Here is a 25,026-nt window from a genome sequence, read left to right as displayed (position 1 = left end):
CGGGGAGAGCTCCAACTCCGCCTCATCGCCAGCTCCATCTCATCTTCCATGGCCCGCCGAAATGGCTTTGACATCAGTAAGAGCGCGATAAATCTCTCACCGGAGATTCCTACTAACACCGCATCTAGTGGAAAGCGTTCAACTTTGTCGACGTCTCCCCCGTCAAGGTTCCGGAGGACAGCTCTGCGCTGTTCGGGGTAAGGCACCCTTCAACTCCCCGCTAACATGCGCTGGCTGACATGACTTATAGAGCGATCTCTCTAGTCTCTGCACCGGATCCTCGAACCTATTCCTCGGCACCAACGATGGCTTCGTTCATATCGTCACCTCGACCTTCCGCGTCATTCGCTCGTTCAAGGCGCATGATGCCGGCTCGATTCGACATATGAAACAAATCAATGGCACTTCCTTGCTCGTTACGGTTGCGGAGGACCTCTCAAATGAGCCGGTGCTAAAAGTCTGGGCATTGGATACGGAGCTTAAGGACGGAACACCTCGCTGTCTATCGACAGTGTCAGTACAGAATGCTAGGCGGCAGTTTCCGGTACGAATTCCCCATCGCGTAGAGGAGTACAGTGAAGAGCTGATCAGGAATACAGATATCGGCCTTTGCAGTTGTAGAAGACCTTTCGCAGGTTGCGGTTGGATTCGCCAACGGCTCTGTGACGATCATCCGGGGTGATCTGATTCACGATCGCGGGGCGCGGCAGCGGATTGTTTTTGAGTCAGAGGAGCCGATCACCGGCCTGGAGACCCAGAGTGGTGCCGTAACGGCACTTTACATCTCGACAACAAATCGAATCTTGACACTGGTCATCGCAGGGAGGGGACAGGGTCAGCCGGCGCGGATTTTGGAGGACACGGGCTGTGGTTTGGGTTGTATGACTCTGGATGGTGAAACTGGGGATATTCTCATCGCGCGAGAGGATGCAATTTACACATACGGTCCCCGTGGTCGAGGTCCCAGCTACGCTTTCGAGAGTTCCAAGACTTCCATCAATTCCTTCCGAGATTATGTTGCACTGGTTTGTCCACCAAGGCCTGAGTCCGGCAAGGGTGAGACACTTCGGAAGTATGGTGTTAACCCCGGAGGTGACATCTTGGGTGCTACGACATTCACATTGTTGGATACCGATCTCAAGTTCATTGCGCATAGCGAGGCGTTGGTTGCGCCTATGAAGTACATTTTCATGGAATGGGGGGGATTTGTTTCTGCTCACAACAGAAGGAAAGGTTTGTGACTTCTCAGTCTTGCGTATTTATCCCGATTTGTGCATTTTTCTAACCTCGCCCAGATATTTCGCTATCGGGAAAAGAGCCTCCAACAGAGGCTTGAGATTCTGTATGAGCGCAACCTCTACATACTTGCCATCAACCTCGCGCAGAAGATCGGCATCAACACTCTGCAGCAGAACGCAATTTATCGCAAATATGGCGACTTCTTATACCAGCGCGGTGACTACGATACGGCAATGCAACAATATCTCCGGGCGATTGACAATACCGAACCATCACAGGTTATTCGCAAGGTAGACTTGCCATTAAATCCGAATTATCAATTAATTGCTAACCCGTGGCTCAGTACCTTGACACCCAACGCATCCACAACTTAATTGAATATCTGGAGGAATTACACGATCATGGCCGTGCGACAGTCGACCACACGACTCTTCTTCTCAACTGCTATGCGAAGCTCAAAGATACAAGCAAACTGGACTCGTTCATCAAAGCTCCTGGCGAGCTGAAGTTCGATCTGGAGACCGCTATTGCGATGTGCCGACAAGGTGGATACTATGAACAGGCTGCTTACCTGGCCACAAAGCACGGCGAAAATGATATGGTCGTGGACATCCTGATTGAAGATTCAAAGAAATATGCTGAGGCCGTTGAATATATTTGGAGATTAGAGCCTGAAGCGGTATGTGAACCCTGGCATCTGCTTGTCATCGCGAAACTAATGTAGTAGGCCTATCACAACTTGATGAAATATGCCCGAGTATTACTTGCTCACTGTCCTGAGCGGACGACCGAAATCTTCAAGATCTACTACACTGGTCAATACCGACCACGCACAGAGGTGGCTGAGGTCGAACCGCAAGAACAGCAAACGAGCACAGTACAGAGTCTTGCCAATCTTTTGCCATTGCGCTACGTGACTGGTGGTGGAGGAACTCAAACTCAACCACCGATACCCGAAACAGACCCTATCAACCGAGAAGCGGAGGCAGATTCAGCACAACAGTATCAGGTTCCCAGGCCACGTACAGCTTTCTCCGCTTTCGTGGACCATCCGAATGAGTTTATCGGTTTCCTGGAGACGCTCACAGAACAACCTGGTCTCAAGCAAGATGCCAAGGTGGACCTCTTTACCACGCTGTTTGAGATGTATCTAGACACCGCGAAAAGCAGGAAGGACGCGGCTGAAAAACAAGAATGGGAGAACAAAGCCAAGAAACTCATTGAAGGGAAAGATGTGAGTTTTCCCGAGGCAGCCATCTACATCCATTTTCCGAAAGAAAACTAACCACACCAGATCCCCATCTCGACTTCGAATGTCCTTCTGCTCTCCGACCTATCCAACTTCCGCGAGGGCTCCACACTTGTGCGCGAGCAAGAAGGCCTTCGCCTCGACATCTTCCGCTCCTTCACCTCGGCCAAGGATACACAGGGTGCCATCCAAGCATTGCGTCGCTATGGACCCGATGAGCCGCAGCTATACATCGACGCGCTAACATATTTCGCCTCCAGCCCACAGATCCTCGAGGAGGCAGGCGACGAGCTCGACGCCGTTCTCCAACGTATTGATCAAGACGGTCTTCTCTCCCCACTTCAAGTGATCCAAGCCCTGAGCAACAACGCAGTCGTTACAATGGGCCGTGTAAAGAAGTATCTCAGCACAAACATTGACCGTGAACACAAGGAGATCTCAACGGTACGTACAACACCCCCGCCAGCCTATTCCATCCCGCCCCGTCACACCTACTTGCCAATAGCTCCGATCTAACACTCACATAGAACCGCCGTCTAATCTCAAGCTACAAAGCCGAAACAGCCGCCAAGCAACAAGAGCTCTCAAACCTCTCTTCCCAACCCGTCGTCTTCCAATCTCGCCGCTGCCAATCCTGTGGCGGAACCCTCGACCTACCAACAGTCCATTTCCTCTGCCGCCACTCCTTCCACGAGCGCTGTCTCAACAATGTAGACGACGACGCCCAGTGTCCCGTCTGCGGTCCGCAGAATTCTACGCTCCGCGCCATTCGGCAGCGACAGGTTGACTCGGCGGATCAGCATGATCTGTTTAAGGCGGAGTTGTCGCGGTCGAGGGATCGGTTTGGCGTTGTTAGTGACTTTTTTGGGAGGGGAGTTATGAGGTCGCAGGCGACGATGGATGAGGTGTAGTTGTACTTTTGATTTCTGGTTTGGATTTGGATTTGGTCTTGGGTGAACGTTGTCGTTTTAGAGGCTTTTGTTCTGGGTTTATTGATACCTCTGGTTTGATCTAATGATATCGATATTCTGTATACCGTGGACGTGCTGTGCCGATGCGAGCTCAGCTTAATGTAGATTGACTTCGAATCAGTTAACTTTTGATTCTTCACTACATGTACTGGTAACATGAATACCACACTATGGAAGACGTGATGTATGCAAAGCAAATGCATTCAGAAATGACTACGCTATTCTAGCAATATTCCAATCATAACAGTAAGCAAACAACTAGTATCAAACACAAGGAGACCCGCTCCGCTCGTCGGGTCAATTATATCCCAGGAATAATGGCAGTATGCACAGATAGGAAGGGGAAGAAGATACAGGAAGAGTGGTCAACATAAAGCGAGGGGGGTGGCATGTCGACAGGAAGAAAATCATGTACTAAACCATCACGGCAAGGAACGATCTACCCAGTTGACGATAGAAATTCGTGAAAGTGAACAAAGCGGATAAATATCATATCGTTGATGGGCTCTTTGACTTTTTTTGCGCGCCGAATTCATAAATCTATCGGAAGGATAGGAGCGAGTAAGATGAGGCGACATGAGAGGTGACTGTGTTTTTACAGTTCACGGCCCTTCTCACCTCCCCATGAAACACGCGGGCGGTGTCCGGGCGTGAACTTGGAAGAACTGGAGCCGGAGCCTGAGCCGGAACCAGAGGGAGAAGACTGCTCACCACTTTGGGCAGCTTCTGAAGGCTTGATCGAGTCGGTAAACTGTACTTTGCCGGCTGTTTGGTTATCATCATCCTTTTCGTCACTCTCTGAATCATCCTCGATAGCTCCGTCATCATCGGAGTCGGAGTCGTCATCGTTGTCATCTTGGCCAAGAGCATCAAGACGACGACGACGTTCGGCAGGTGTCTCGCCAGTATCATCGTCAGCCTGGCGAGATGGGGCAGGGATACCGGCAGCTTGACGGAGACGCGAGGGAGGGATACGCTCTGTTCCATCGTCATCGGAATCACGACGGGCACGGAAACGAGGAGGTGCAGGACTGAGGTTGCTGCGGCGTTCTTGGGCAGAGCTGCCGCGGGTAAACTTGGCCAGGGAGCTGGCGACGTCGGGAGTCGGGACTCCGTTACCAGACTCATCATCGCTGATTTCGCTCTCGGTGACAGATTCGAGATCCTCGGCCGCTTCTTCGGGGATGGCACCGGTAGTGGCGACGGCAGAGGCAGCTGCAGCGGCGGAGATTCGGCTATCTTTGCGTTCCTCTTGCTTCACGTCGTCCTTGGCGGCTTGCTGGATCGCGGGTGGCGCGTCCGTCTGTTGTACGACGTCACGGCGCTCCTTGGCATCAAGGCCCTTGAGCTGCTGGAAGAACTCTAGCTTGTTCATGCGGCGGCCCTTGTGTCCGATACCGCCGCTAGCGTCAATCTCGGTATTTTGGGCCAGAGTGAAACGCAGACCGTCATCGGTGGTCCAGTCGTCAGTCTCGGTTCTCGGAGCAGGCTTAGTCTTCTTCGCGCCAGCCTGGGATGACTCCCCTTCCTCTTCCATTCCAAACCAGGTACCCATACGGGTGAGACCACGCCGGATCGGTGCGTGACCAGGGGGAGCAGCGGGTTCCTCTTCAGGCGGGGGCTTGGGCTTTGGTCCCTTGTCATTCGATGGAATGGTGTACTTCTTGATCACCTCTCCGTCCTCATCCTCGACGATAATAGTGTTACCAAACTGGTAGGCATGCGCGGATCGGTGCTTGGGCTTGGGGGTATCGGCCTTGGGTGGCTTTTCCTGTGCAGACGTCTCCTTGTCCTTTCCAAGTCCAATCCAGCTGGTCCATCCCTTGCGGGCCTTACCCGAAGAGAGCCCCGCCTTCTCGGCAATGGCTTGCTTAGCTTCCTCGCCGTCATTCTTGGGGTGAGGCTGGTTGAGAGACGGGGCAAATTCTCCAGTCTTGTCCTCCTCCAAACGCTTGCGCTGCTTCTCGATTTCTTGAATCTTTTGTTCGGGTGTCATGTTGGTAGTATCCGCGGTCTCGAGAACATTGCCTTCTTCATCCTCGATAATCATGTTGTGGCCCTCTTGGTAGGCTTCAATCTCTGGCTCGTGTCCGAAGCGATCGCGCTCCGCACTCGGAGGCGAGGCACCACGTTCAACAGCATCCCGTTCAGCAAGCTCTTCGTTGACCTTCTCGTCAATACCCTCGGCCTCAGCGGGTCGCGGGGCCGGCATGATTGCAGATTGACTAATGGGTCCACCGGCGGGGTGCTTGCGGCGCTTGCGACGGCGAACGGGCTTGGTCTGGGCCGCAGAAGTCTGGGATTCACTATCCTCCTCGCGCTGGCGACGTAAGAAGTTGTTGGGCAAACCGATAGGCGGCAAGGTTCCAGGTGGGTATTCAGGCAGCCTCTCGTCCGAAGAATCTACCTCATCCGCCTTGCGGAACGACATAGAGCCCTTGGCAATTGACTGGACACGGGGCAGACGGTTCATCCATGAAGGACCATCCTCGTTGGCCTGGGTATATGAAAGTGTGACTGTCAGGGTATTGATGCGTTTTCCGAGGGTAAACACGGCGATGGAAGATCCGTGGACAAGGATGGATGAAATAACCATAAACGTGGTTATGGGCCAAATCAGCTTAATAAGGTAGTAATCTTTGTCTCCTGGCGAGGGTAAGCTGTCTTCTGGAGAGGGCTGTGTGCTATCGTTTTCCAATTCGGCTCTGGCGAGAATTGCAGCAAAGATGGCACCGACACCAATAGGACCGAAGTGACCCGCAAACAAAGCTTCTCGCCATGTTTTAACGTCCGGTATGAGTGGTTTCAAGAGAAGCATGATGGGTATGCGACGGAAGAAAATGACCAACAACGCTATGACTACCAAGCGCCAGGGCACAAGGCCGAGCTCAACGTTGTTGAAGTCCTCCCAGGGAATGATGGCTCCAAAGTAGACAAAATAAGCCAAGTTGAGCAGTAAATCGATGACGTTGGAGACATGCGACTCTTCGGTCTTTTCTGTGAACCATCCGTCGTTACTGAAACCGACACCACAGGAGAATCCAATAAGCAAGTCGTCCATGCCCAACAGACTACCGGAGCCGGCACAGAAGACTGCAAGGACGAAGTAGAACACTAGGAAACTCTCACGATCAATGAGACCCTTGCGCTCGGCCAGCTTGATGGCATGGCGAGCAAAATAACCGATAGCGAAACCAAAGATCGCGCCAAAGATGCACTCGTACAGAATAGTCACACAGAACCAATTGAGGGAGACTTCCCCAGCATTAGGTCTGTAACGCAAAATGTAGAATGAGAGGTAGATGAATGGGAAGGCCATGCCATCGTTACAACCGGACTCGGCAGAGAGAAGATCTCGCAAATGCTTGGGCACACGCTTGGCGAACTTACCCTTACCGACGACGGACGAGGCCAGGACAGGATCGGTGGCAGTGACACAGGCGGCACAAACAAGACTGTCGAGCCAGTTCAATGGCGGCACCATCCACCAGATGAATAGACTAGTGATCAGCCAGCCCCAGGTCATGACAGGGACAAGCAAGAGGGTGACCGATTTCCAGTGACGCTCCATGTAGGCCTTTGGCAATTCGACACCGACGGCGAAACATTGTACGACCAGGACAATGCGTGAACACTCGAGGGTGATTTTGTCGACGTTCCCCCATTCATGGGGGTTGAATAGATTGGCGGCATGCGGGCCGAAGATGATACCGCAAAGGGTGGCGACGGTAGCTTCGCCGATGTAGAGCTTCTCTTTCACAAAGAGCGAGCACAGCATGAACAATCCAGTGAATCCACCTAGAATCATGTACGCCAGATGCGGCTTATCGATGTCCAAGTGATGCCACGCCATGTTGTGTTTGAGAATCGATCTCGGCGAGTTTCCTCACGCTCGTCGCTCCTTTGGTATCGATGTAGGTGTTGCAGGGTTGTTCCCTCTGCTCTGCAATACTCTGCAGAGTAACGCCCGTCCTGCGCCAATCAATTACCAGATCGATTTCCGCCTCAGATGTTGGTGGTCCGCGTAGCTCCTCATGCCTTGGGGGGGGTTCGAATCTCGAGAGTGGGGATTGGGCTCGGGGAGAGCGGTCGTCGAGCCCTGTAGGGCTGAAGGTAGGCACGTTGCCTTTCTCGGAGATTGGTTGTGTCGGAAGTCCACGGGACTGGAAACGATAGAGTCGGAGATAGGTAGTCCGAGCGCAACGGTGATACGGCCGAGCTTGAAGGGGATCGGAGATCGATAGAGAGGAGATGGAGAAGGAGATGCAGACGTCGGAGAAAGTCAAGCAAGGACAAGCAGTCTCGGCGGCTTGGGAGGAGAAGAAAGAGAAAAGAAAAAGGAAAGAACAGGGCAGAGGAAGAGTCCTGGATGGGGTAGGGGGACTCTTGGACTCTTGGCTGGGAAGAAAGCGAGGTATTGCGCGGGCGGGAGAGATTTGCCCAGCAAGAAAGGCAACTCTTGAGGCGGCGGGATTCGTCAGCCCAGACTTCGCGCCCCACGCTAACAAGCGGAGCGAGTCTTGGCTGGCGGAGGTAAATACGATTGTAGTATTAATGTATTTATGTAGTAGGAAGGGTAACACCCATTCAATGCCAATGTCAATGTCAATGTTAATTGAGTTGTCACTTCAAGAGTCATATCAAACAAACAAATAGACAGAGACTGAATGCAAACAGCAAGGGCGCCACCACCTATACTCCGAGAACCCAATTCGATGCCGATCGGCATGTGGTTAGAGCGTATGGTATTCCTGGTATTTGTGGTACTGCCTGGTAATCCAGCCAAGTCTGTGCCCAGCCCTGCCAACCGCCAAGTCTCCATTTATGATCTATCCCAACCCCATTGGACTGTCCGTGTCTGGATGTCCACAGTTATCCACTCGGAATCACGGCACTGGCCTTCTGGAAGACTGTGCTTCGTACGAAGTACGAAGTACATACTCATACATATATACTTGGTTCAAGTTGGTACGGTGCATTCATGTATAGTGAAGATTAGAATCCAGGTATGTACGTGCCAGGCTGAGACACTAAATTTAGAATCACATTTCAAAACACCCTGACGGTACAAACGATGGTGGGGAATTGGTAATTGAGAAGAAAAAAAAGGGAGATCACAATCCACATCGCAGCAAAGACCCGAACAACAAACGACAGCAAAGCAGACATTAGATGCAGCTCCCGGGCGTATGGCAGATACATAGGTGGAGCTCAAGAGGCATGCATGGTCCAGGCTTCCATATAGAACATGTCAAAGCATTTGCAGGTGAACAACAAGGTTCGCGGTAAACTTGGGCAAAAAGACAACGACACGAGAAATAAAGGTAAAAAGCGAAAAAAAAGAAGCAAATATCTATCAACCATCTTCAGTTTGCCGATTCCGATCGCGGCTGCCGCGCACACCGCGCGGAGGGCAAGTATCAATCGAATCGAATCGATGCGGGGAAGAAGAGATGGATTTGCTCTTCACGAGTTTATGTACGCCGCAGGCCTGGTCTGGCCTCTCTATTCACCTGTCGGCATGCTTTCGACCTCATCACTCAGACGACGCCAGTTCTCCGCCTGCAGCTCGGAATATTTCACCCGCTCCTGGCTCCAGTCTTGGTGCAGCCGACTGATGTGATACTGGCTTTGTTGGAAGTGAAGAAGCTCGTCGCGAATACACTCCTTGATAAATACTCCACGGGCATGCTGCTCCACGATCGACTCCTTGTCCTGCACAGCCACTGATGTTAGTCGATCCGAGCCGGCGGACAGAACTTGCGGGTGGGGTCAAGTCACATACCTTGAAGATCGCATCCTCCACCTTTTCAATCTCCCCTGGCTTTACAGTGCCAGCGGGCCGGCTTCGCAGTTCCTGGAGCTTACGCTCATTGGTCTCGATGCGTCGCTCCAGTTGAGGGATATTGTTCCGTGCATACCGATCACGTCGGTCAAACATCTCACGAACGCTGACGAGACAGTCCCGCTGTCTCTTGAGATCTTCAAGAACCCCCGCGGACCAGGCCCGTGCTTCGTCTTCCAGCAAACTCTGACTCACCGAGAGATGGCGAGCCGTTGCTGTGATTCCCATGTTTAGGGAAGGTATATCATTGGTCTCCACTGAGTAAGTATCCTTGGTGACCTCGGTCAGAGACTGCAGGGCAAGTGAGAACCGCAGATGATCAGCAGCCAAACCATCGTTGCGCTTGGCCAATCGCTCAAGTAGGGTACACAGGTTGATATAGACTTCGGCCGATCGCTTGACGCCGCTTCGGACAGTATCAAAGGTTTCGTCGAGAGTAGGCGGCAGGGAGTCCTCGAGATCTGGAGGCAGCGCCCGACCGACGAATTCATCTTGGACAGAAATGGTGGCTTGCTTTCGCCAAACAGAAAGTTCCTGGTTGTGCATTAGAAACATTCTCAACTATTCGCTTATCATATCCAAAACCAGCACACTTACGGTGGGAACTGTCAAGAACATCACAACGAGTTGCTCTTGGCCGAGGATAGGATGGCGAACGAGGGAATTGGTAAATCTGATGAGTCCACGGCGACGCTTCTCAAGGAAAGAGCTCGAATCCGCTGAAAGGTGAGTGCCATTAACTTAATTAAGGTGAGCAAGCAATTTGGCGCTTTGATCAGCAGAGGGACATACCTGAGACGCGCTTGGGGGGGGAGAAGAGGCAATTGACGAAAGGGAAATCGTTTCTGCAGGCAATCGAGTAGCCAAACAAAGTCACTGTATCGACGTACGACTGTGCTTCCTCGTCTAGCCGATTTGACCTCGTAGTTTCTGTGTTGGAACATAAACATCCCCTCCTTCTCTGGGAGGAGAGTGATGGTGACAGTCTCCTCGACATTGGGGTTTGTAGTTCGGGCAATTCCCAAAGACCGTCGTCGCGGTGCAGGCTCAATAGGATCGTCGGCTGGAGGACCAAAGCCACCCAGCGCCGGACGTGATGCGCTCGGAAAAGGAGCATCGTCACCAGATGGTCCTGGTGCACCAAAGTTGCCACCCCAGCCAGAGCCAGAGCTACTCGGCTCTACCGGTTCGGGCGGAACGCTAGTCGGTTCTTGCGATAGGCCCAATTGGGCAGGCTCCTCCACCGGCTTGCTGGTCCATGCATTTGTTGTAGATCGCATGCTACCATATCCATTAATTATACGCTGCTCGGAGGTCACTGCGGAAGTGACTGTGGCGTGAGCGTGATTCCGATGTAGCTCCGGGCTTGCCCAGGGATCCGATTCCAGCCCGCCGAGTGACTCTCGCCTTGACTGTCGAGATCGCGCGGAGTTGGGTTCTTGTAGAGGTGAAGGCTGGGGAGGGGGAGTGGTTGGTCGCTCGTTCGCGGGGCCATCGGATGTATCATGGCTCGGGGATCGCAATCGGTCAAGGAAGCCGCTGTGGGGTTGAGGTAGCTCTGTAGAAATATGCGTTAGAACGTGACGATCGCATGGGCAGGGAATAATAAGACAGAGCTCGACTAGAAAGCCACTGTTTCTGTGTGAGGCAAAGGACTTACTCTTGCGGTGGTCATCGACTGCATCGAAGGACAAGTCTTCACCCTCTTGCGCGAGGCCAATCAACGCTAGTAGTACATTGAACTCGGCACGTCCAAGACCACCCGAAGTCTCATTATCACCAGATACAACCAGATTAAGAATCTTGCCCTGGTCAGACGCGGTAAGGTTACTGCTAGACAGGATCTCCCGAATCGAGGACAGGCCGACGCCCGAGCCGACCCTATCGCCGCTATTCAGGATCAGGTCGTAAGCGTCCACATAGCTTTCTGGGACATCGGTAGCAGGAAGAAGCGTTCGGACAAGATCGCGGCGAGCGGTTCGTTTCGCAGTGTTGTTCTGGATGTTCCAGGAGGAGCTGTCATCACCGGTGTCATCGGCGAAGAGGGACGAGGAACCACCGGCTGGCTCGTCGGCAAACAGGGAAGCCTTGGACTTTTGGGTCGAGGACACAGCGGAGGGATCCTCCGGAGATGTTCCAAACAGCGACATTGGATCACCGGGGGTAGGAAGGGTGCGCGGGGGAGTGTGGATGGGAGGTGTCGGGGGAGTGGAGGTGATGGCCGCGATGACGAATGAGCTCGACGATCGGGCGGAGCTTGACCGGAGGTGGCTGGTACAATACCCTACACCTTCAACTTGGTCCAAGCTTTTTCTGATATCATGAATCAAGTTCACGGATGTATAGCGAGTATCACTGCACAATTGTACAGTAGAACAGATCTAATTTGGAATTTGCTGTAAATAGAGCAACTGAAGTTCTGCTATGTAGCTGGGCACGTCCTTCTACTAGTAGTAGTAGTAGTAGTAGTAGTAGTAGTAGTAGTAGTAGTAGCTGGTCACCCCGTGCCTGGGCAGGTATATACTAATCCAAGTACATTGTTAGTACTAGATAGGTACCAAAATTGAATATCTATTTTTAACACTCACCTGCCCATTGCCAGGTGAGAAATACCAGGTTGCTTTGGAAAAGAGCGGTCAACAGGAGACCACCGTGACTGTCCTATGTGCTTACCGTCCTTATACATAACAAGCAACAGAACCCAATTTACTGTGGCCAATCGCGGAAGACTACGTCAATACCCAATCGTAAAAGCCTGCCTATCTGAAGTAGTTGTGCCTATGGGTCCGGCTGAGCAACGTGGGGTTTCTTATCAACGTCGGGACGCTCCCCCGACCTTCCAAGACTCTGGCATGAATCGCCGATCTCCATCTTCCCCGCAATTGTGGGACTCACATCATAGATGCAGAAGGGAGACAAGTGTTATCGTATCTGTGGAATCGGTAGGGGCCTCCGACACGCTGCGTGCTTCACATGGTACACATGGAGCTGTCGTTATTTAAATAAGTACGGGAGGGGAGTCCCCTTGAACATTTCAAGTTGATAGTTGGCTATTTTCGTTTATTTTGACAGTACAGATTAATTCAAGATGCGGCCTACAACAATTACTCGAGCCGCTGGGCTCAACAGGCTAAAGACTTTCGCTCGCATTGGAGCTGGTCGTCGGTACCTGACCATGTTGAATCCGCCGAAATTTGAGAATGAAAAGATGGTGAGTCAATACCACAACTTAAAGTTGATAATTGCGCTAATAACCATAAGTTTGATTATGCAAAAGGATCACCGGAAAGAGCATTGCTCACTAAGACCATTCAGCAACTCAAGAGTGAATTCCCAGTCACCATTCCCCTCAAGATCAATGGCACCGAGGTATGAAAATTGTCTTATGGCATAGAACCTGTCTTTGTGAGCTCCCCATTGACACTATTGTGTAACCAGATCGAAACCAAAGAATCCCGAACACAATTAAACCCTTCAAAGCACAGTGAAATTATCGCAACCTACGCATCTGCCACACCCGAACAAGTCAATGCGTCCATTGATGCTGCGATGAAAGCTAAGCCCGCGTGGGAGGCTACACCATTTGAAGACCGGGCAGCAATCTTCCTCCGTGCTTCCGAGTTGGTGACTGGGAAATACCGCTCCGAGATAGTTGCGGCAACCATGCTTGGCCAAGGCAAGAATATTTGGCAAGCTGAGATTGATGCCGCTGCGGAGACGGCTGATTTCTTCCGGCATTATATCCACGAAGCCTGGGCTTTGTTTGCCCAACAGCCAAAGGTCCACCTTGATGGACACTGGAATAAGATGGAGTATCGGCCTCTAGAAGGCTTTACCTACGCAATTGCTCCTTTCAACTTCACCGCGCTCGGAGCCACATTGATCGGCCCCGCTGCCCTTCTTGGCAACGTTGTTATCTGGAAGCCTTCAGACTCGGCACTGCATGCTAGCTGGCTACTCCATAAGATCTTGATTGAAGCTGGCCTTCCAAAAGATGTAATCCAGTTCCTCCCGGGCGATGCTGAGGAGGTTACCAACACGGTTCTCAAGCGGCCAGAGTTCGGCGCATTGACCTTCATCGGTGCCACTGCCACATTCAAGGGCATCCAGAAGAAGATTGGCGACGGTATCGGTCAGGGCATCTATAATTCGTACCCACGAGTTGTCGGTGAAACCGGCGGCAAAAACTGGGGTGTTGTTCATCCTTCCGCCGATGTGCGAAGCGCAGCTTTGAACACAATCAGAGCCTCTTTCGAATATCAAGGCCAAAAGTGCTCTGCCAACTCGCGCGTGTACGTTGCAGAGTCTGTTTGGCCCGAGTTCCAAAAGGTCCTGGCTGAAGAAACTTCCGCCTTGAAGGTTGGAAACGTCGAAAACTATGGAAACTTTGTCAACCCCGTCATCCACGAGCGTTCGTTTGATAAATTGAACGGATTTATTGAGAATGCCAAGACAGATTCCGAATTGGAGCTGATTGTCGGCGGCAAAGCATCCAAGGAGGAGGGATACTACGTGCACCCTACTGTGTATCGTACCTCCAACCCTCGTCACGAGATCATGTCGCAAGAGCTATTTGGACCGATCTTGGGTGTTTATGTCTACCCAGATGCTGAATGGGAACAAACATTGAAGCTCATTGATACCACATCGCGATATGCCCTTACCGGAAGTATTTTTGCTAAGGATCCATACGTCAGCCGTCAAGCTCAGACGAGCCTCAAACATGCCGCTGGCATGCTTTATTTGAACACCAAGTGCACCGGATCCACGGTCGCTCAGCAGCCCTTTGGTGGTAGCCGAGATTCAGGCACTAATGATAAGACTGGAACGATGGCTCACTTGCAGAGATTTGTTAGCACTCGGACTATCAAGGAGGAGTTTGTCCCTCTGGAAAAAGTGACATACCCTTCAAACGAGGTATAGTTCTGTACATGAAAATTTAGCTTTTTGATTACGCCAGCCAATCCCATGTTGTGATAGAAATAGCCTATATTTATCTAAATGGATCTTTGAATGAAACTTATTCTAGCATACTAGTATGAGAGGCTGTTCGCAAGTAAGATGAGTTTCAGATGCTGATCCCCACATAAATCAGTGCTAGAGTTTGCATTGTCGACGGATACGTGGGCTCGTAGGTAGAGTTGAGCACGATCTTGACTAGCCTATAAAAGCTCGACACGTAGAATCACCATATTAGAGATTGAGAGTGCATGTCATCTGCATGGGCGTCAAATTCATGGTCATCCGACTATCGGGTTCTTGCTGCTGTGTCCCAAAATGCAACGGTGACAATACCGAATATACCCAATTGGCCGGTCTGGTATTGATAGATGTTGGAGATCGGTAGATAGAACGTCCGCAATTAGAAATCTATTGATAACAGAATACCCCTCCCCCGCCTGACCTTGTGGCTCCCACGAGAACGAACGCTTGGTCCGATACTTACCCCTCCTACTGTCGGAGGATCATCCCGACTATACTTGATTGCCCAAAAAGGCAATATCGGTAGGGTTTAGCGACTCGGAACCATGTAGATAGCGGTCAGCGAGGACAAGTTCCCGGTGGTATATAGCATGTCGAGTGACCTGATCATATAACTTTAATGAGAAGCCTTTCCCGCTCGCCACTATTTGCAGACAAACAACCTGGGCAAAAGGCAAACCCCATATTTCGAAGTTTAATTTTATTGTGAGATATCTGGCTCAGATTTGATCCCCCCCCAGGATCCATGATGCCAATGAGACCAACATCCATCCCACATATTGGGTTGAAGGCCCGCCATTTCCCACCTTGCAACCAGATCTTCAGGAGACACCACTCGACTAAGAAAGGATTCCACAATGCGGTCATCACAAACCCGCCGCCTTCTGTTCAACCACCTCTGAGGATGTCCTCGATGGCAAGGCTGCCAACAAAGCTGGTCCTAAGATCACTACTTCTGACATCCCTCATGTCGTCAAAGCTATTTCTTAAGCCCGCCCTGGCTATACTGAATGTTGTCACGAACTCGAAATCGGCCATCCTCAACCCCGATCGCAATAGAATGCTCAACAAGCTGCTTCGATGGACAGTATACAATCACTTCTGTGCTGGCACGAACCGACAGGAGGTCTCGAAGACCGTGGCAGAAATAAAGAAAATTGGATATCAGGGTGTTATCTTGGGCTATTCGAAGGAGATAGTGGTGGACCCAAACGAGAAGTTGGCGCACGATGAGTCTGGATCAGTAAACTACAGCTATAAGTGTTATGATATTGTGGAAGAATGGAAACAGGGAACCTTGGAGACTCTCCGTATGGTTGGTGCTGGTGACTATCTGGCAGTCAAGTGAGTGCTCAGATACCACAGCTTCAGTTAACTTCTTACTAACACTTTCCACAAGACTGACAGGAGCCGGTCCAATTTCAATCGATGCAATGGCTGATAAAAGACCCATGCCCGAAGTCTTGGCGAAGGCGATGGATGAAATATGTATCGCTACTCAAGAGCAAGGGTCACGGTTATGGCTGGACGCTGAGCAACAGGTTCTCCAACAAGGGCTTGACAAATGGGCTATTGATATTATGCGTAAACATAATACTTCCGCCACCCCATTAGTTTATAACACCATTCAGGGATACTTGAAGGGATCCAAGGCAAATCTCGATCATCACCTCACTCTGGCTGCACAGCAGGGATTTTCCGCAGGAATCAAGCTGGTCAGAGGAGCGTATATCGAGCATGAAACACGTTCCGTTATTCACGATACCAAAGAGGAAACAGACCATTCTTACGATCTTATCGCTGACACGATGCTCTGCCGACGCATGCCAGAGGGGGTTGATCTTCCCTTCCCAAATGCGGCACTTTTCCTGGCAACCCACAATGCTGCGAGTGCAGCCAAAGCAATTTCAAAGCACCAAGAGCTTCTGCTCTCAAAGCAACCAACTATACTACTTGAATGTGGACAGATCCAAGGCATGGCAGATGAGTTGAGCTGTGAGCTAGTAGAAAACTACGAGCGAGCTCTGAAAAACTCCACGGCGAGCAATGTCTCGGTGCCAAAAGCTTTCAAGTGCATGGCCTGGGGCTCGGTTGCGGAGTGTATGCAATATCTTCATCGACGGGCCATTGAAAATAAGGGCGCTGTTGAGAGAACCAAGCATATGGGGCTTGCACTAAGACAAGAGCTATGGCGTCGGATAGTTGGTTGATACTAGTAGTTATTATTGACGAAATAATGCACCTTCACGATGCATATGAATTATTAGACCTCATTATATCCATCTCTAAATATATAGTAGTTATATCTCTACCAGATACTGTGCTGCATCTTAATCGCTCTTCCTAGTCTTAGAACGTTCGTCTCTTTCCTCCTTGATCTTTGAGGACAGATCAAGTCCAACTTAGTCTGGGAAGAGTGACTTACAAAAGCCTCAGAAACTCCTCTATATTGTATGCACAAGTTATTGGTGAATCGAACCTTGGAATGAACTTGAAATTTTTCAAGGTGACTAATTTTTGCTCAAAAAAAAATATATATTTCATCATTGTATTTTGTGGTTGTAGACGAAATCAAACTAAACTTCAATCATGATGCCAATTCCAGTGAACCGCTTCGGTTTCAATATCTACAAGGCACAGCAAACCAGATTAGACCACCATATGAAGGCTAATCCTAAATAGTGAAATTACACCTTTTCTTCATATCTCATTTCCTTCATCGACATGACGATATTTGCCCGGCCGACCCTTCCCCGGCCCGGGACTGTGGGGCACTAGGACAGGGAAGCTCCACAATTTGGAGATAACACTGATAAGCAAATGTCGGATGGCCATCCCGACCTATTCTTCTCGACACTTACCCCGCGAAACCTCACATCTGGAATATTATGAAGATCGGGGAGAGTCACCGGACATTTTCACTTTCACAATACATATTCACATTTTTAAATCTCGGTAGTGCAAACCGAAATGCCTGCCACTTCAAACCGAGCAAAGTCGAAGAAATGTCAAAAAGCGTACGTCTCATTTTCTAAGGGTGGCGATGAATTTATGCTAACGTGCCGCGAAGTTGCATACGATGCCGGGGGATGAAAGTCAAGTGTTCGGGATCTGATCCTTGTACTAGATGTGCTCGCAAGAAACAACCTTGTCGTTTCCCAGCGGAGGATAATCGTGTCTCGGTTTCGGAGCGGTATGTTCTTCACTTCAATTGCATCATAGTACGCGAACTAATATTGCGTACAAGATACTTGCGACAATTGGAGGCGCAATTGATGACGAGTAGCAGAACATCTCGCCATTCTAATGCCCTGGATACTCACAATCTTGCTACGTCGCCCTTTGCTGCTGGTGATGATGATGCTATTTTATCACCCTCTCAAGGGCCGTCGTTTCTCTTGGACGATCGTACGGCAGACCAGTGGGGAGAACTGTCTGATGGTGAGTATCTACAGGTCATTTATTTGCCACATATTTATTGGCTGACTTCATTGCTTCCACAGGGCTTGAATCGACGTTCGTTGCCAATCAAACTAGACAGATCGAAAATGGACAGCCAAGGGAGGACGTCTATGTAGAGCATGATGGGCAAAGGTCACGGTTTTCACGGAATCCCTTGGTAGATAGGGATCCTTCTTTTGCAATGACGCCCGATGGTCGATTTTGTAAGTTCTCACTAAAGTGCCGTCCATAAAATGTTTCAAGGCCCCAAGATAGTTACTAATTGACTTGCTTAGGGTATATGGGACCGACTTCCTCATGGTCATTTTGTCGGCGTGTCTTGGCGCTTATAGGAAGACGTGTGCCGGAAGCCAATTGTCCTCCTGATCCTTGGCATCTAGATGGAATGGCATTCAAACTGCACTGGAGACCAGTGCCTTCGGATGAAGTGCCCGATGTCACGAATCTACCACCCTTGGATTATGCACTATTTTTATTCAACACAGTCAAGTTCTACTTTGGCTTTTTATCTTTCATGATCGACGAAGAATCATATCTACGAAATCTGTACGAGTTTTACGAAAATCCATCGAGCAAAGCCGCTTCTTCGAGGTATTGGTATGCGCAATATCTTCTTGTTCTTGCATTTGGGAAGGCATTCCTAACTGCTAGAAATCCATCTGGTACACCGCCTGGACATCAATATGCATCAAGAGCAATGTCCCTTCTCCCAGATCTCTCTGGAATGCATGAAGATCCTCTCACATGCATTCAGGCATTGAGCTTGGGTGCAGTCTATCTGCAATCCATTGATATGAGACGTGCAGCATTCCAACATGTCAGTATCCCCATTCCTAAAAGCAAATATGTTTGAAACATAGGCTCATTCTAATCTCAAACAGATCGGCCAAGCATTGCGTGGTTGTATAATCGAGGGAATTCACCGCCACGTGCCAGAGGAATTGTGTGGGCCCGAATTATCTAGCCGGTCCAGAACGATATTCTGGGTAGTTTATATGCTTGATCGCGAATTTTCAGCTCTAATAGGGGCCCCTAGCTCTATCAGAGATGAAGACATCTCTGTGAGGCTACCTGCAGAAATGGAAAGTTCTGTGGAGCACAGTAATTTGACGCTGCACGTGCGACTTTCTCGATTGATGGCTCAGACTTTGACTAGTAAGTTGACGAAGACTGCGTGTACATATTTTCGCTGAATCTCACACTCTATAGCTGTTTATGGAGTGGGTGATGAGTTCAATGGAACTCTAATAAGAAACACTCAATCTATTCTCCACAGTATGGCTGAGCTTTCGCACGACTTGACTGCTTTCTTGAATGAGAATTTCCACGGATTAATCAGCAGAGCTTCGAAAATGGCAATTCGTCTGATGCTCGCACACCACCATGTATGTATTGAGAAAATCTCAAATTCTCACATGGAAGCTAATTTTAAAAGTGTGTTGTACTTACAACAAGACCACTGGTCATGTGTGCTCTTCATATGCACATTGAAAAGACGGAGAGAAAGACCTCACAAACACTTTCGCTGTCCCCTCCCGTTGCGTCCCTTTTACAGTGCTGTGCCGATTCTGCCCAGACGATTCTACAAACCCTTCAGACCTTGGCAGACGATGACTTAATGGGCAAGTCCATCCCATAATTGATATTCTATCACTCAGAACACTTTACTAACTACCTAGTGCAGATGCATTTTTACCATTCCAAATCGAGGACGCGTCTTCATCTGCTTTTGTTTTATACTTGATTCGCGCGATTGCACCAACCCTCATTCATAGCAGCACCTGGTGTGACCATCTAGAATGTGTTTTGGATAAACTTATTTCAAAGGGGAACCCGGCTGCCCCACTCCGAAGAAAGGAGCTCCGACAACTTGAACAAATATTGGCACCACTAACACCCAAATCTAATCCACTCCCTTTGCCATCAGTCAATGTCAACTCGGACACACAAAATGATAACGAATTTCATGGATTGGATCATGTTGATGTGGAAGAGGCATTTGAATGGGACCTTCTGGGGCTAAATTCCTCGGTCAGTCTTCCACCACGGGAGCTATTGGATCTCGCCGATCAATTGGATGTCGAAAGTATAATGCAGTCTGTCGGTGGAGCTGTTGGATAGATCTTCCTGGGATGCCTTTATAACCTTCCATATAAATTCAATAATCATAGCTCGTTAAATGAAGATATAGCCATGGTTTTTTTCAAGAGACTTTCGAACAACGAACTCCGTTCCTCTTCTTATCAATTTCGCATACCAAACTTTTCAATTGTGCAATATATCATTTATGACGTTGAAAACTAAATTACACGGTAGCTGTGATATGGTAAAACAAATTAATGTACAAGCAGAAGACCCTCGAAATAAAACTGCTTCGGCATCGCGAAGTCTAGTTTTATTGAAGCAGCATCGTGTTCGGGTCCTCAAGATATCCTTTGACCAGAGTCAGAAATTTCACTGCTTCCCTACCATCAATAATCCGGTGATCATATGTTAGTGCAATGTACATCATCTGAGCATGCGTTCATTAGTTTTTGCTTTCACACCATTCAGAACTGCGTCTGGGCTTACCGGTCGAATTGCGACTTGGCCATTGATAGCCACTGGTCGATCCTGGATGCCATACACTCCAAGAACCGCCATCTGGGGCATGTTGATGATCGGTGTACCAAACAAAGAGCCCCATACTCCACTGTTGCTGATTGTAAAGCTGCCTCCTGTCAGATCATCCATTGTGAGTTTTCCATCTCGGGCCTACGCAAGGTTAGCAAACATAAATAACACGAAACTTTCGGTGTATTCACTTTTGCCACTAGGCTCGAGATATTCTTTTCGATCTCGACCAGGCCCATTGACTCGATATTTCGGAGAACGGGGGTAACAAGACCCTTCGGAATGGCGGCGGCAATGCTGAGATCTACATAGTCACGATAAACGATAGTATCGCCATTTTCAATGGCTGCATTAACAGCTGGGATCTCTTTCAGGGCCAAAGATGATGCCCGAGCCATTGCGCCCATATATCCTAGCTTGATGCCATGTTGTTCCATAATCGAATCTTTGTTCATTTTCCGGAAGTCCATCAGTTTAGACATATCCACTTCGTTGAATGTCGTCAAAAATGCTGCGGTATTCTGAGACTGTTTCAGGTGTTCGGCGGTCTTCTTTCGAATTCGAGTCATTTTGACCTGCAAAGAACTCAAATCAGCTTCTTATAAAAGTGTCACAGCGGATATGAATAATAGAATGGGTAATACATACTCTATTCTCCCCACGCACATGCTTAGATCCGGGCCTAGGCTCCGCCTGAACAGCATCCTGAATCGGATGACTTCCCTTCATCGGGGGTGATGCATTGTTTTGAAATCCCGTACTTGTTGCAGGCTTTGTTGGAGATGCTAAGGGTTCTGTTACCGTTTCCTTTTCTTTGTCAAGTGTTTCTGAACCCAATTCTTGCGTTTTGGTAGATGAACTCTGGATGCTTTCCGATGATGTGCTATCTGCTCGCTGGAGTTTCACGATAGTCTGGTCCACAGTCACTGTATCCCCCTCGCTCACGAGGAGCCGTTTTATGATCCCGGAGTGGGGTGCATTCACCACGACATCAATTTTGTCAGTTTCAATCGTGGCAAGCTCTTCATCCTGTTCCACATAGTCTCCGACTTGCTTGGTGAGTTGGACGAGAGTTCCCTCGGTGATAGACTCGGCCATGGCTGGCACTCGTACAACAGTGTTTGCGCTGCATTTTTGAACCGAAGAAGAGAAAAGGCGATAGGGCGGCGACTTTATGAGTATATTGTTGAACTTTTGTCCAAGGCTCGAGTCTTTTGATGGGAAAGATCGGCTTGAGGAAATCAATCGGCGCGGGATTTGCGGCACGCGCAACATGCGCACAGTGCGAGGGGCCGCGCCCAAAGGAAAGAGTACTGGCATTTTATTCCGATGGGTATGAGATTTGAGGTTGAAATGGAAATGATAGCGGAAAAATTGCAGGTCCAAATATGTGTTGCTATCTGTTTTGAATGGTGTCGGGCGTGATCCGATACCCAGATCCGACGCTCGGCATCCTGACAAGTCACCGAATATGGTGAACAGTCTTGAAAAACCGGCTACATGCCCTTTCAAATAGCCTTAATGCGATTTTGTGTGCAAAATGATCAGACTGCAGTTTATGAATGGAATCATTATCTCAGAATTCACAGTATCAGGGTGGCAGGCATTCACACTGATCGACACCATGCGATCTCCCATATTTGTGATATTCGGGAGCCCTCTAACAAACTTTAATTGCTATCTTTCGCCTAATAAAGACTAGCTTTTTCAAACATCTCTTTCATGTTGTTTCAACTACTCTCGGACTGCCATATGTTCTTATTACCCTAGCTCCTAGCTTTGTGGACGACTGTACTCAGCTTCCTCCAACAAAAGATCAGTTCCAGCTCCAACCAGGAGAAGAGTGAATCAGTGCATTTGTAGAGAGACTTGCAGATGCTACTTCTTTGTCGGCGAGATCTAAGTTCTCATAGTAGTCTGGCGAGGGCCACATGTTGCAAGTCGAAAAGTTGTTGCGATCTACGCTAATGGTAGCTTCGTCATCCTATTTTTGAGCAAATAAAATGCTTTGTAGAGCCTTCAAGTTTTCTGATAAGAGGTCTATCATCAGCTCCATGCTTGGAATGTGAATTTCTCCATCTGGAGTACGTTGAGCAGTCGTGGCAGAATGTCGGATGAGCTATCCGAGAGTCGGAGGCCACCCCCGACTTCTTTTTGGCCATGAGTAAATTTATGCCACTTGATTAGCAAGCATCTTCGCTCCAAGGCACTGTTACGATTGTATTTCTACAAGCTTGCAATATTTTCAGCGCGGTACTACGTTATGCTGTCCATTAAGAGTGTTGCGCGCCTTTCTTCAAGGCAGTACGAGAAGTCATTTTTTATCAGCAGCGAAAAAAAACTAACACCACCTCAGATTTGGCAATCCCTACCGAAACCTACAATGTTCCAACCAATCTTTCAGATCTATTCGAATGAATTCTTCTGCAGCCGCTGCCGCGGTTTCGCAGGATAACACCGACACTGCGGTAGCGCAAAAAAATTACAAAATCGTTCAAGATGTCGATAATTTTGCTGAGACTGAAGCAAACCGTCCTGATTTCGACCATGAAAAGCCAATTGAGGTCACCAAGTCGCCATACCCCAAGTGGAAATACGGACAAGGTGTACCAGACAATGGCGCGAGTCTGGCTCAAAAACACCACGAGATCGACCCATACGCGCCTGATCGCCCGATGATCAACAATTATCGTCTTCTGGTCTCAGGAATCGCACCTCGACCGGTAGGCTTTCTCAGCACAATAAGCTCCCAAGGGCAGAAGAACCTCTCGCCTTTCAGCTATTTCCAAGTAATTGATCATGACCCCCCAATGTTCATTGTGGGTTTCTCATCGCGCCCCGGTCGCGTCAAGGACACATATCGCAACTTGAAGGATACGAAAGAATGCGTGATTAACACCGTATCCGAAAATATGATTGAGGCTGTCAATGCTACTTCTATTGATGCGCCATACGGTGTCTCTGAGTGGAAAGTTTCAGGTCTTCACGAGGCGCCTTCCACGACGGTGAAACCCTCGCGTGTTGAGGAGTCGGTCTTTAATATTGAAGGCAAAGTGATCGACATCAAAGAATTCACCGATCATCAACAACCTGGAATGAGCATCGCCGCTACGGTGCTCATCAAGGCCACTCGATTCTGGGTCAAGGAGGGTACAGCTGATCCGGAATACAGCCATATCGACCTGGATAAATTGCGTCCAGTCGGACAACTTGGTGGAGTCTCTTATGGCCGAATTACATCGACTTTTGAGCGACCACGTGCCAGATGGGCCGATGAAGTTCCCAAGAGCCAGTTATTAGCAGATTTGGACGCTACCAAGCCTGAGTGATTCTCCTTTTCGGTGTACATTAGCGTCTTACTAGACATGAACCTGGGGTCTTGCTTGAGTCCTGGGGATATTAGAATTTTGTTACTTGGTCTCTACTCTCAAAGTATATTAAATTAAACACTTGAGTCCGAATAACCCTCTTGCAATTCACTGAATATAGTCGTATCCTTGAATTTCAAGGTTCATCAACCCACGGCAGACATTTAATGTGTTTAACAAAGTCGCTGGCCTTTTTGCTTCGGAGTTTTGATTATGAGTTTGGTCATGTTTATCTACATACTACTCATCGTCGTATTTACTTGCCGGTTTTCTCCTTTCGAATTGCCTAGATGTAAAGATCAAGTCGCTCCGAAGTTGTAATCGGTCTTCAAGTTTGACATGATGTGCGATCCACTTCTTCTCATCGGGACTGCCCTCCGACATCATCAATTTGCAGACGATTACAAGCAACGTCGGAAACTTGTCGTTATATCTATTAGCCCGAACATGAAATTTTCGTTGGAATAATTCACTACCGTCATGTTTCGGAGTCAAATAGTTCCAGCTGCAGTGCCTTTGGTTCGTGTTCAACGACCTGCTCAAAGGCCTTTCTTTTTCTCGAGAGCCATGACATCAGCAAGCAACTCGAAGAGAAAAGAATTCTTATGCATTATGCCGGACTGGCCTGATGTTCTAGCCAAACGAAAAAAGGCCAAAAGGTAAGCCTGCCGTGCCTTGTGCTTGAAAAATACCTGAGGCTAACCACCAGTCAAGCGGTCACTATCAAGGGATTCAACCGTTAATTGCCACTGGAAAACTTGTCGATGGAGGTAATATTGGCTTGCACTGATTCATTTTCATTAAATATTACCTATTTATAGTACCTTACTCATGCTAAGGACTTTGTATAGGTGCAATCTTTGCAGAACATCCCCAGGAGGGTAAGGACCCCCGGTTTCTCGGCAGTGTCGTAGTTTACACGGGCGAAAGTATCGAGGATGTCCGGCAAATTATCAAGAATGATATATACGCCACCAGTGGAGTTTGGGATATTGAAAAAGTTCAAATCTACCCAGTAAGCTGATATTTGGACTCATTGTTTGGCTTTCAGCTAACTATTCGTCGTGCAGTACATGCCAGCTGTGAGACAGCCACTCCCATGAACAAATAGTACTACCACCTAGGTAGTACTAGCTGCTCGCGGGTCTCTGGGAGTTGTTCTCCTTCAAGTTCAAGTTGTGAAGATCAATGAGATCTATGAGATGGACGATTCATTACTTCAAGTTTTATCGGCCGACCTTGACAAGTCGGGAGCGAAGGCATCGGAAGTGGCTTTTTCTTGATGTCTCTAGTATG

General features: G+C 49.0%; 9 protein-coding genes across 9 annotated transcripts; 6 read left to right on the top strand and 3 right to left on the bottom strand.

Moving 5' to 3' along the window:
• Positions 1-61: 61 nt before the first annotated feature.
• N7533_006235 (tethering complex subunit PEP5) lies at positions 62-3,399 on the top strand (the record flags this gene model as incomplete). The annotated part of the gene is given in 9 exon segments (XM_057102885.1): positions 62-76; positions 129-197; positions 251-544; positions 600-1,237; positions 1,250-1,529; positions 1,583-1,918; positions 1,967-2,473; positions 2,534-2,932; positions 3,016-3,399. 9 exon segments carry the CDS (start codon positions 62-64, stop codon positions 3,397-3,399), a joined length of 2,922 nt encoding a protein of 973 aa, XP_056962515.1.
• A 655-nt stretch (positions 3,400-4,054) lies between these two features.
• Positions 4,055-7,312, bottom strand: N7533_006234 (Na+/H+ antiporter Nha1; the record flags this gene model as incomplete). Its single annotated transcript, XM_057102884.1, has 1 exon — positions 4,055-7,312. One exon carries the CDS (start codon positions 7,310-7,312, stop codon positions 4,055-4,057), a length of 3,258 nt encoding a protein of 1,085 aa, XP_056962514.1.
• Positions 7,313-8,964: 1,652 nt separating this feature from the next.
• On the bottom strand, positions 8,965-11,454 carry mvp1 (sorting nexin Mvp1; the record flags this gene model as incomplete). The annotated part of the gene is given in 5 exon segments (XM_057102883.1): positions 8,965-9,174; positions 9,245-9,838; positions 9,902-10,044; positions 10,097-10,180; positions 10,191-11,454. 5 exon segments carry the CDS (start codon positions 11,452-11,454, stop codon positions 8,965-8,967), a joined length of 2,295 nt encoding a protein of 764 aa, XP_056962513.1.
• Positions 11,455-12,392: 938 nt separating this feature from the next.
• On the top strand, positions 12,393-14,227 carry N7533_006232 (L-glutamate gamma-semialdehyde dehydrogenase; the record flags this gene model as incomplete). Its single annotated transcript, XM_057102882.1, has 3 exons — positions 12,393-12,515; positions 12,566-12,673; positions 12,743-14,227. 3 exons carry the CDS (start codon positions 12,393-12,395, stop codon positions 14,225-14,227), a joined length of 1,716 nt encoding a protein of 571 aa, XP_056962512.1.
• An 808-nt stretch (positions 14,228-15,035) lies between these two features.
• On the top strand, positions 15,036-16,497 carry N7533_006231 (proline dehydrogenase family protein; the record flags this gene model as incomplete). The annotated part of the gene is made up of 2 exons (XM_057102881.1): positions 15,036-15,631; positions 15,687-16,497. 2 exons carry the CDS (start codon positions 15,036-15,038, stop codon positions 16,495-16,497), a joined length of 1,407 nt encoding a protein of 468 aa, XP_056962511.1.
• Positions 16,498-17,257: 760 nt separating this feature from the next.
• On the top strand, positions 17,258-19,870 carry N7533_006230 (Zn(II)2Cys6 transcription factor; the record flags this gene model as incomplete). The annotated part of the gene is made up of 9 exons (XM_057102880.1): positions 17,258-17,304; positions 17,358-17,480; positions 17,535-17,728; positions 17,791-17,952; positions 18,025-18,566; positions 18,631-18,904; positions 18,959-19,134; positions 19,185-19,375; positions 19,429-19,870. 9 exons carry the CDS (start codon positions 17,258-17,260, stop codon positions 19,868-19,870), a joined length of 2,151 nt encoding a protein of 716 aa, XP_056962510.1.
• A 274-nt stretch (positions 19,871-20,144) lies between these two features.
• On the bottom strand, positions 20,145-21,682 carry N7533_006229 (uncharacterized protein; the record flags this gene model as incomplete). Its single annotated transcript, XM_057102879.1, has 4 exons — positions 20,145-20,261; positions 20,321-20,503; positions 20,554-20,937; positions 21,011-21,682. The coding sequence occupies 4 exons, from the start codon at positions 21,680-21,682 to the stop codon at positions 20,145-20,147; spliced, it is 1,356 nt and encodes a 451-aa protein (XP_056962509.1).
• Positions 21,683-22,625: 943 nt separating this feature from the next.
• On the top strand, positions 22,626-23,691 carry N7533_006228 (flavin reductase family protein; the record flags this gene model as incomplete). The annotated part of the gene is made up of 2 exons (XM_057102878.1): positions 22,626-22,666; positions 22,719-23,691. 2 exons carry the CDS (start codon positions 22,626-22,628, stop codon positions 23,689-23,691), a joined length of 1,014 nt encoding a protein of 337 aa, XP_056962508.1.
• Positions 23,692-24,342: 651 nt separating this feature from the next.
• Positions 24,343-24,833, top strand: N7533_006227 (YciI family protein; the record flags this gene model as incomplete). Its single annotated transcript, XM_057102877.1, has 4 exons — positions 24,343-24,389; positions 24,445-24,500; positions 24,582-24,745; positions 24,801-24,833. 4 exons carry the CDS (start codon positions 24,343-24,345, stop codon positions 24,831-24,833), a joined length of 300 nt encoding a protein of 99 aa, XP_056962507.1.
• Between the last annotated feature and the right edge of the window lie 193 nt (positions 24,834-25,026).

Source organism: Penicillium manginii (genome assembly GCF_028828005.1).
Source record: "Penicillium manginii strain IBT 31320 chromosome Unknown utg000004l:1.0-7231830.0:1.0-7236170.0, whole genome shotgun sequence".
NCBI lineage: Eukaryota > Fungi > Ascomycota > Eurotiomycetes > Eurotiales > Aspergillaceae > Penicillium > Penicillium manginii.
This window is presented reverse-complemented; position numbering and strand designations above follow the sequence as displayed.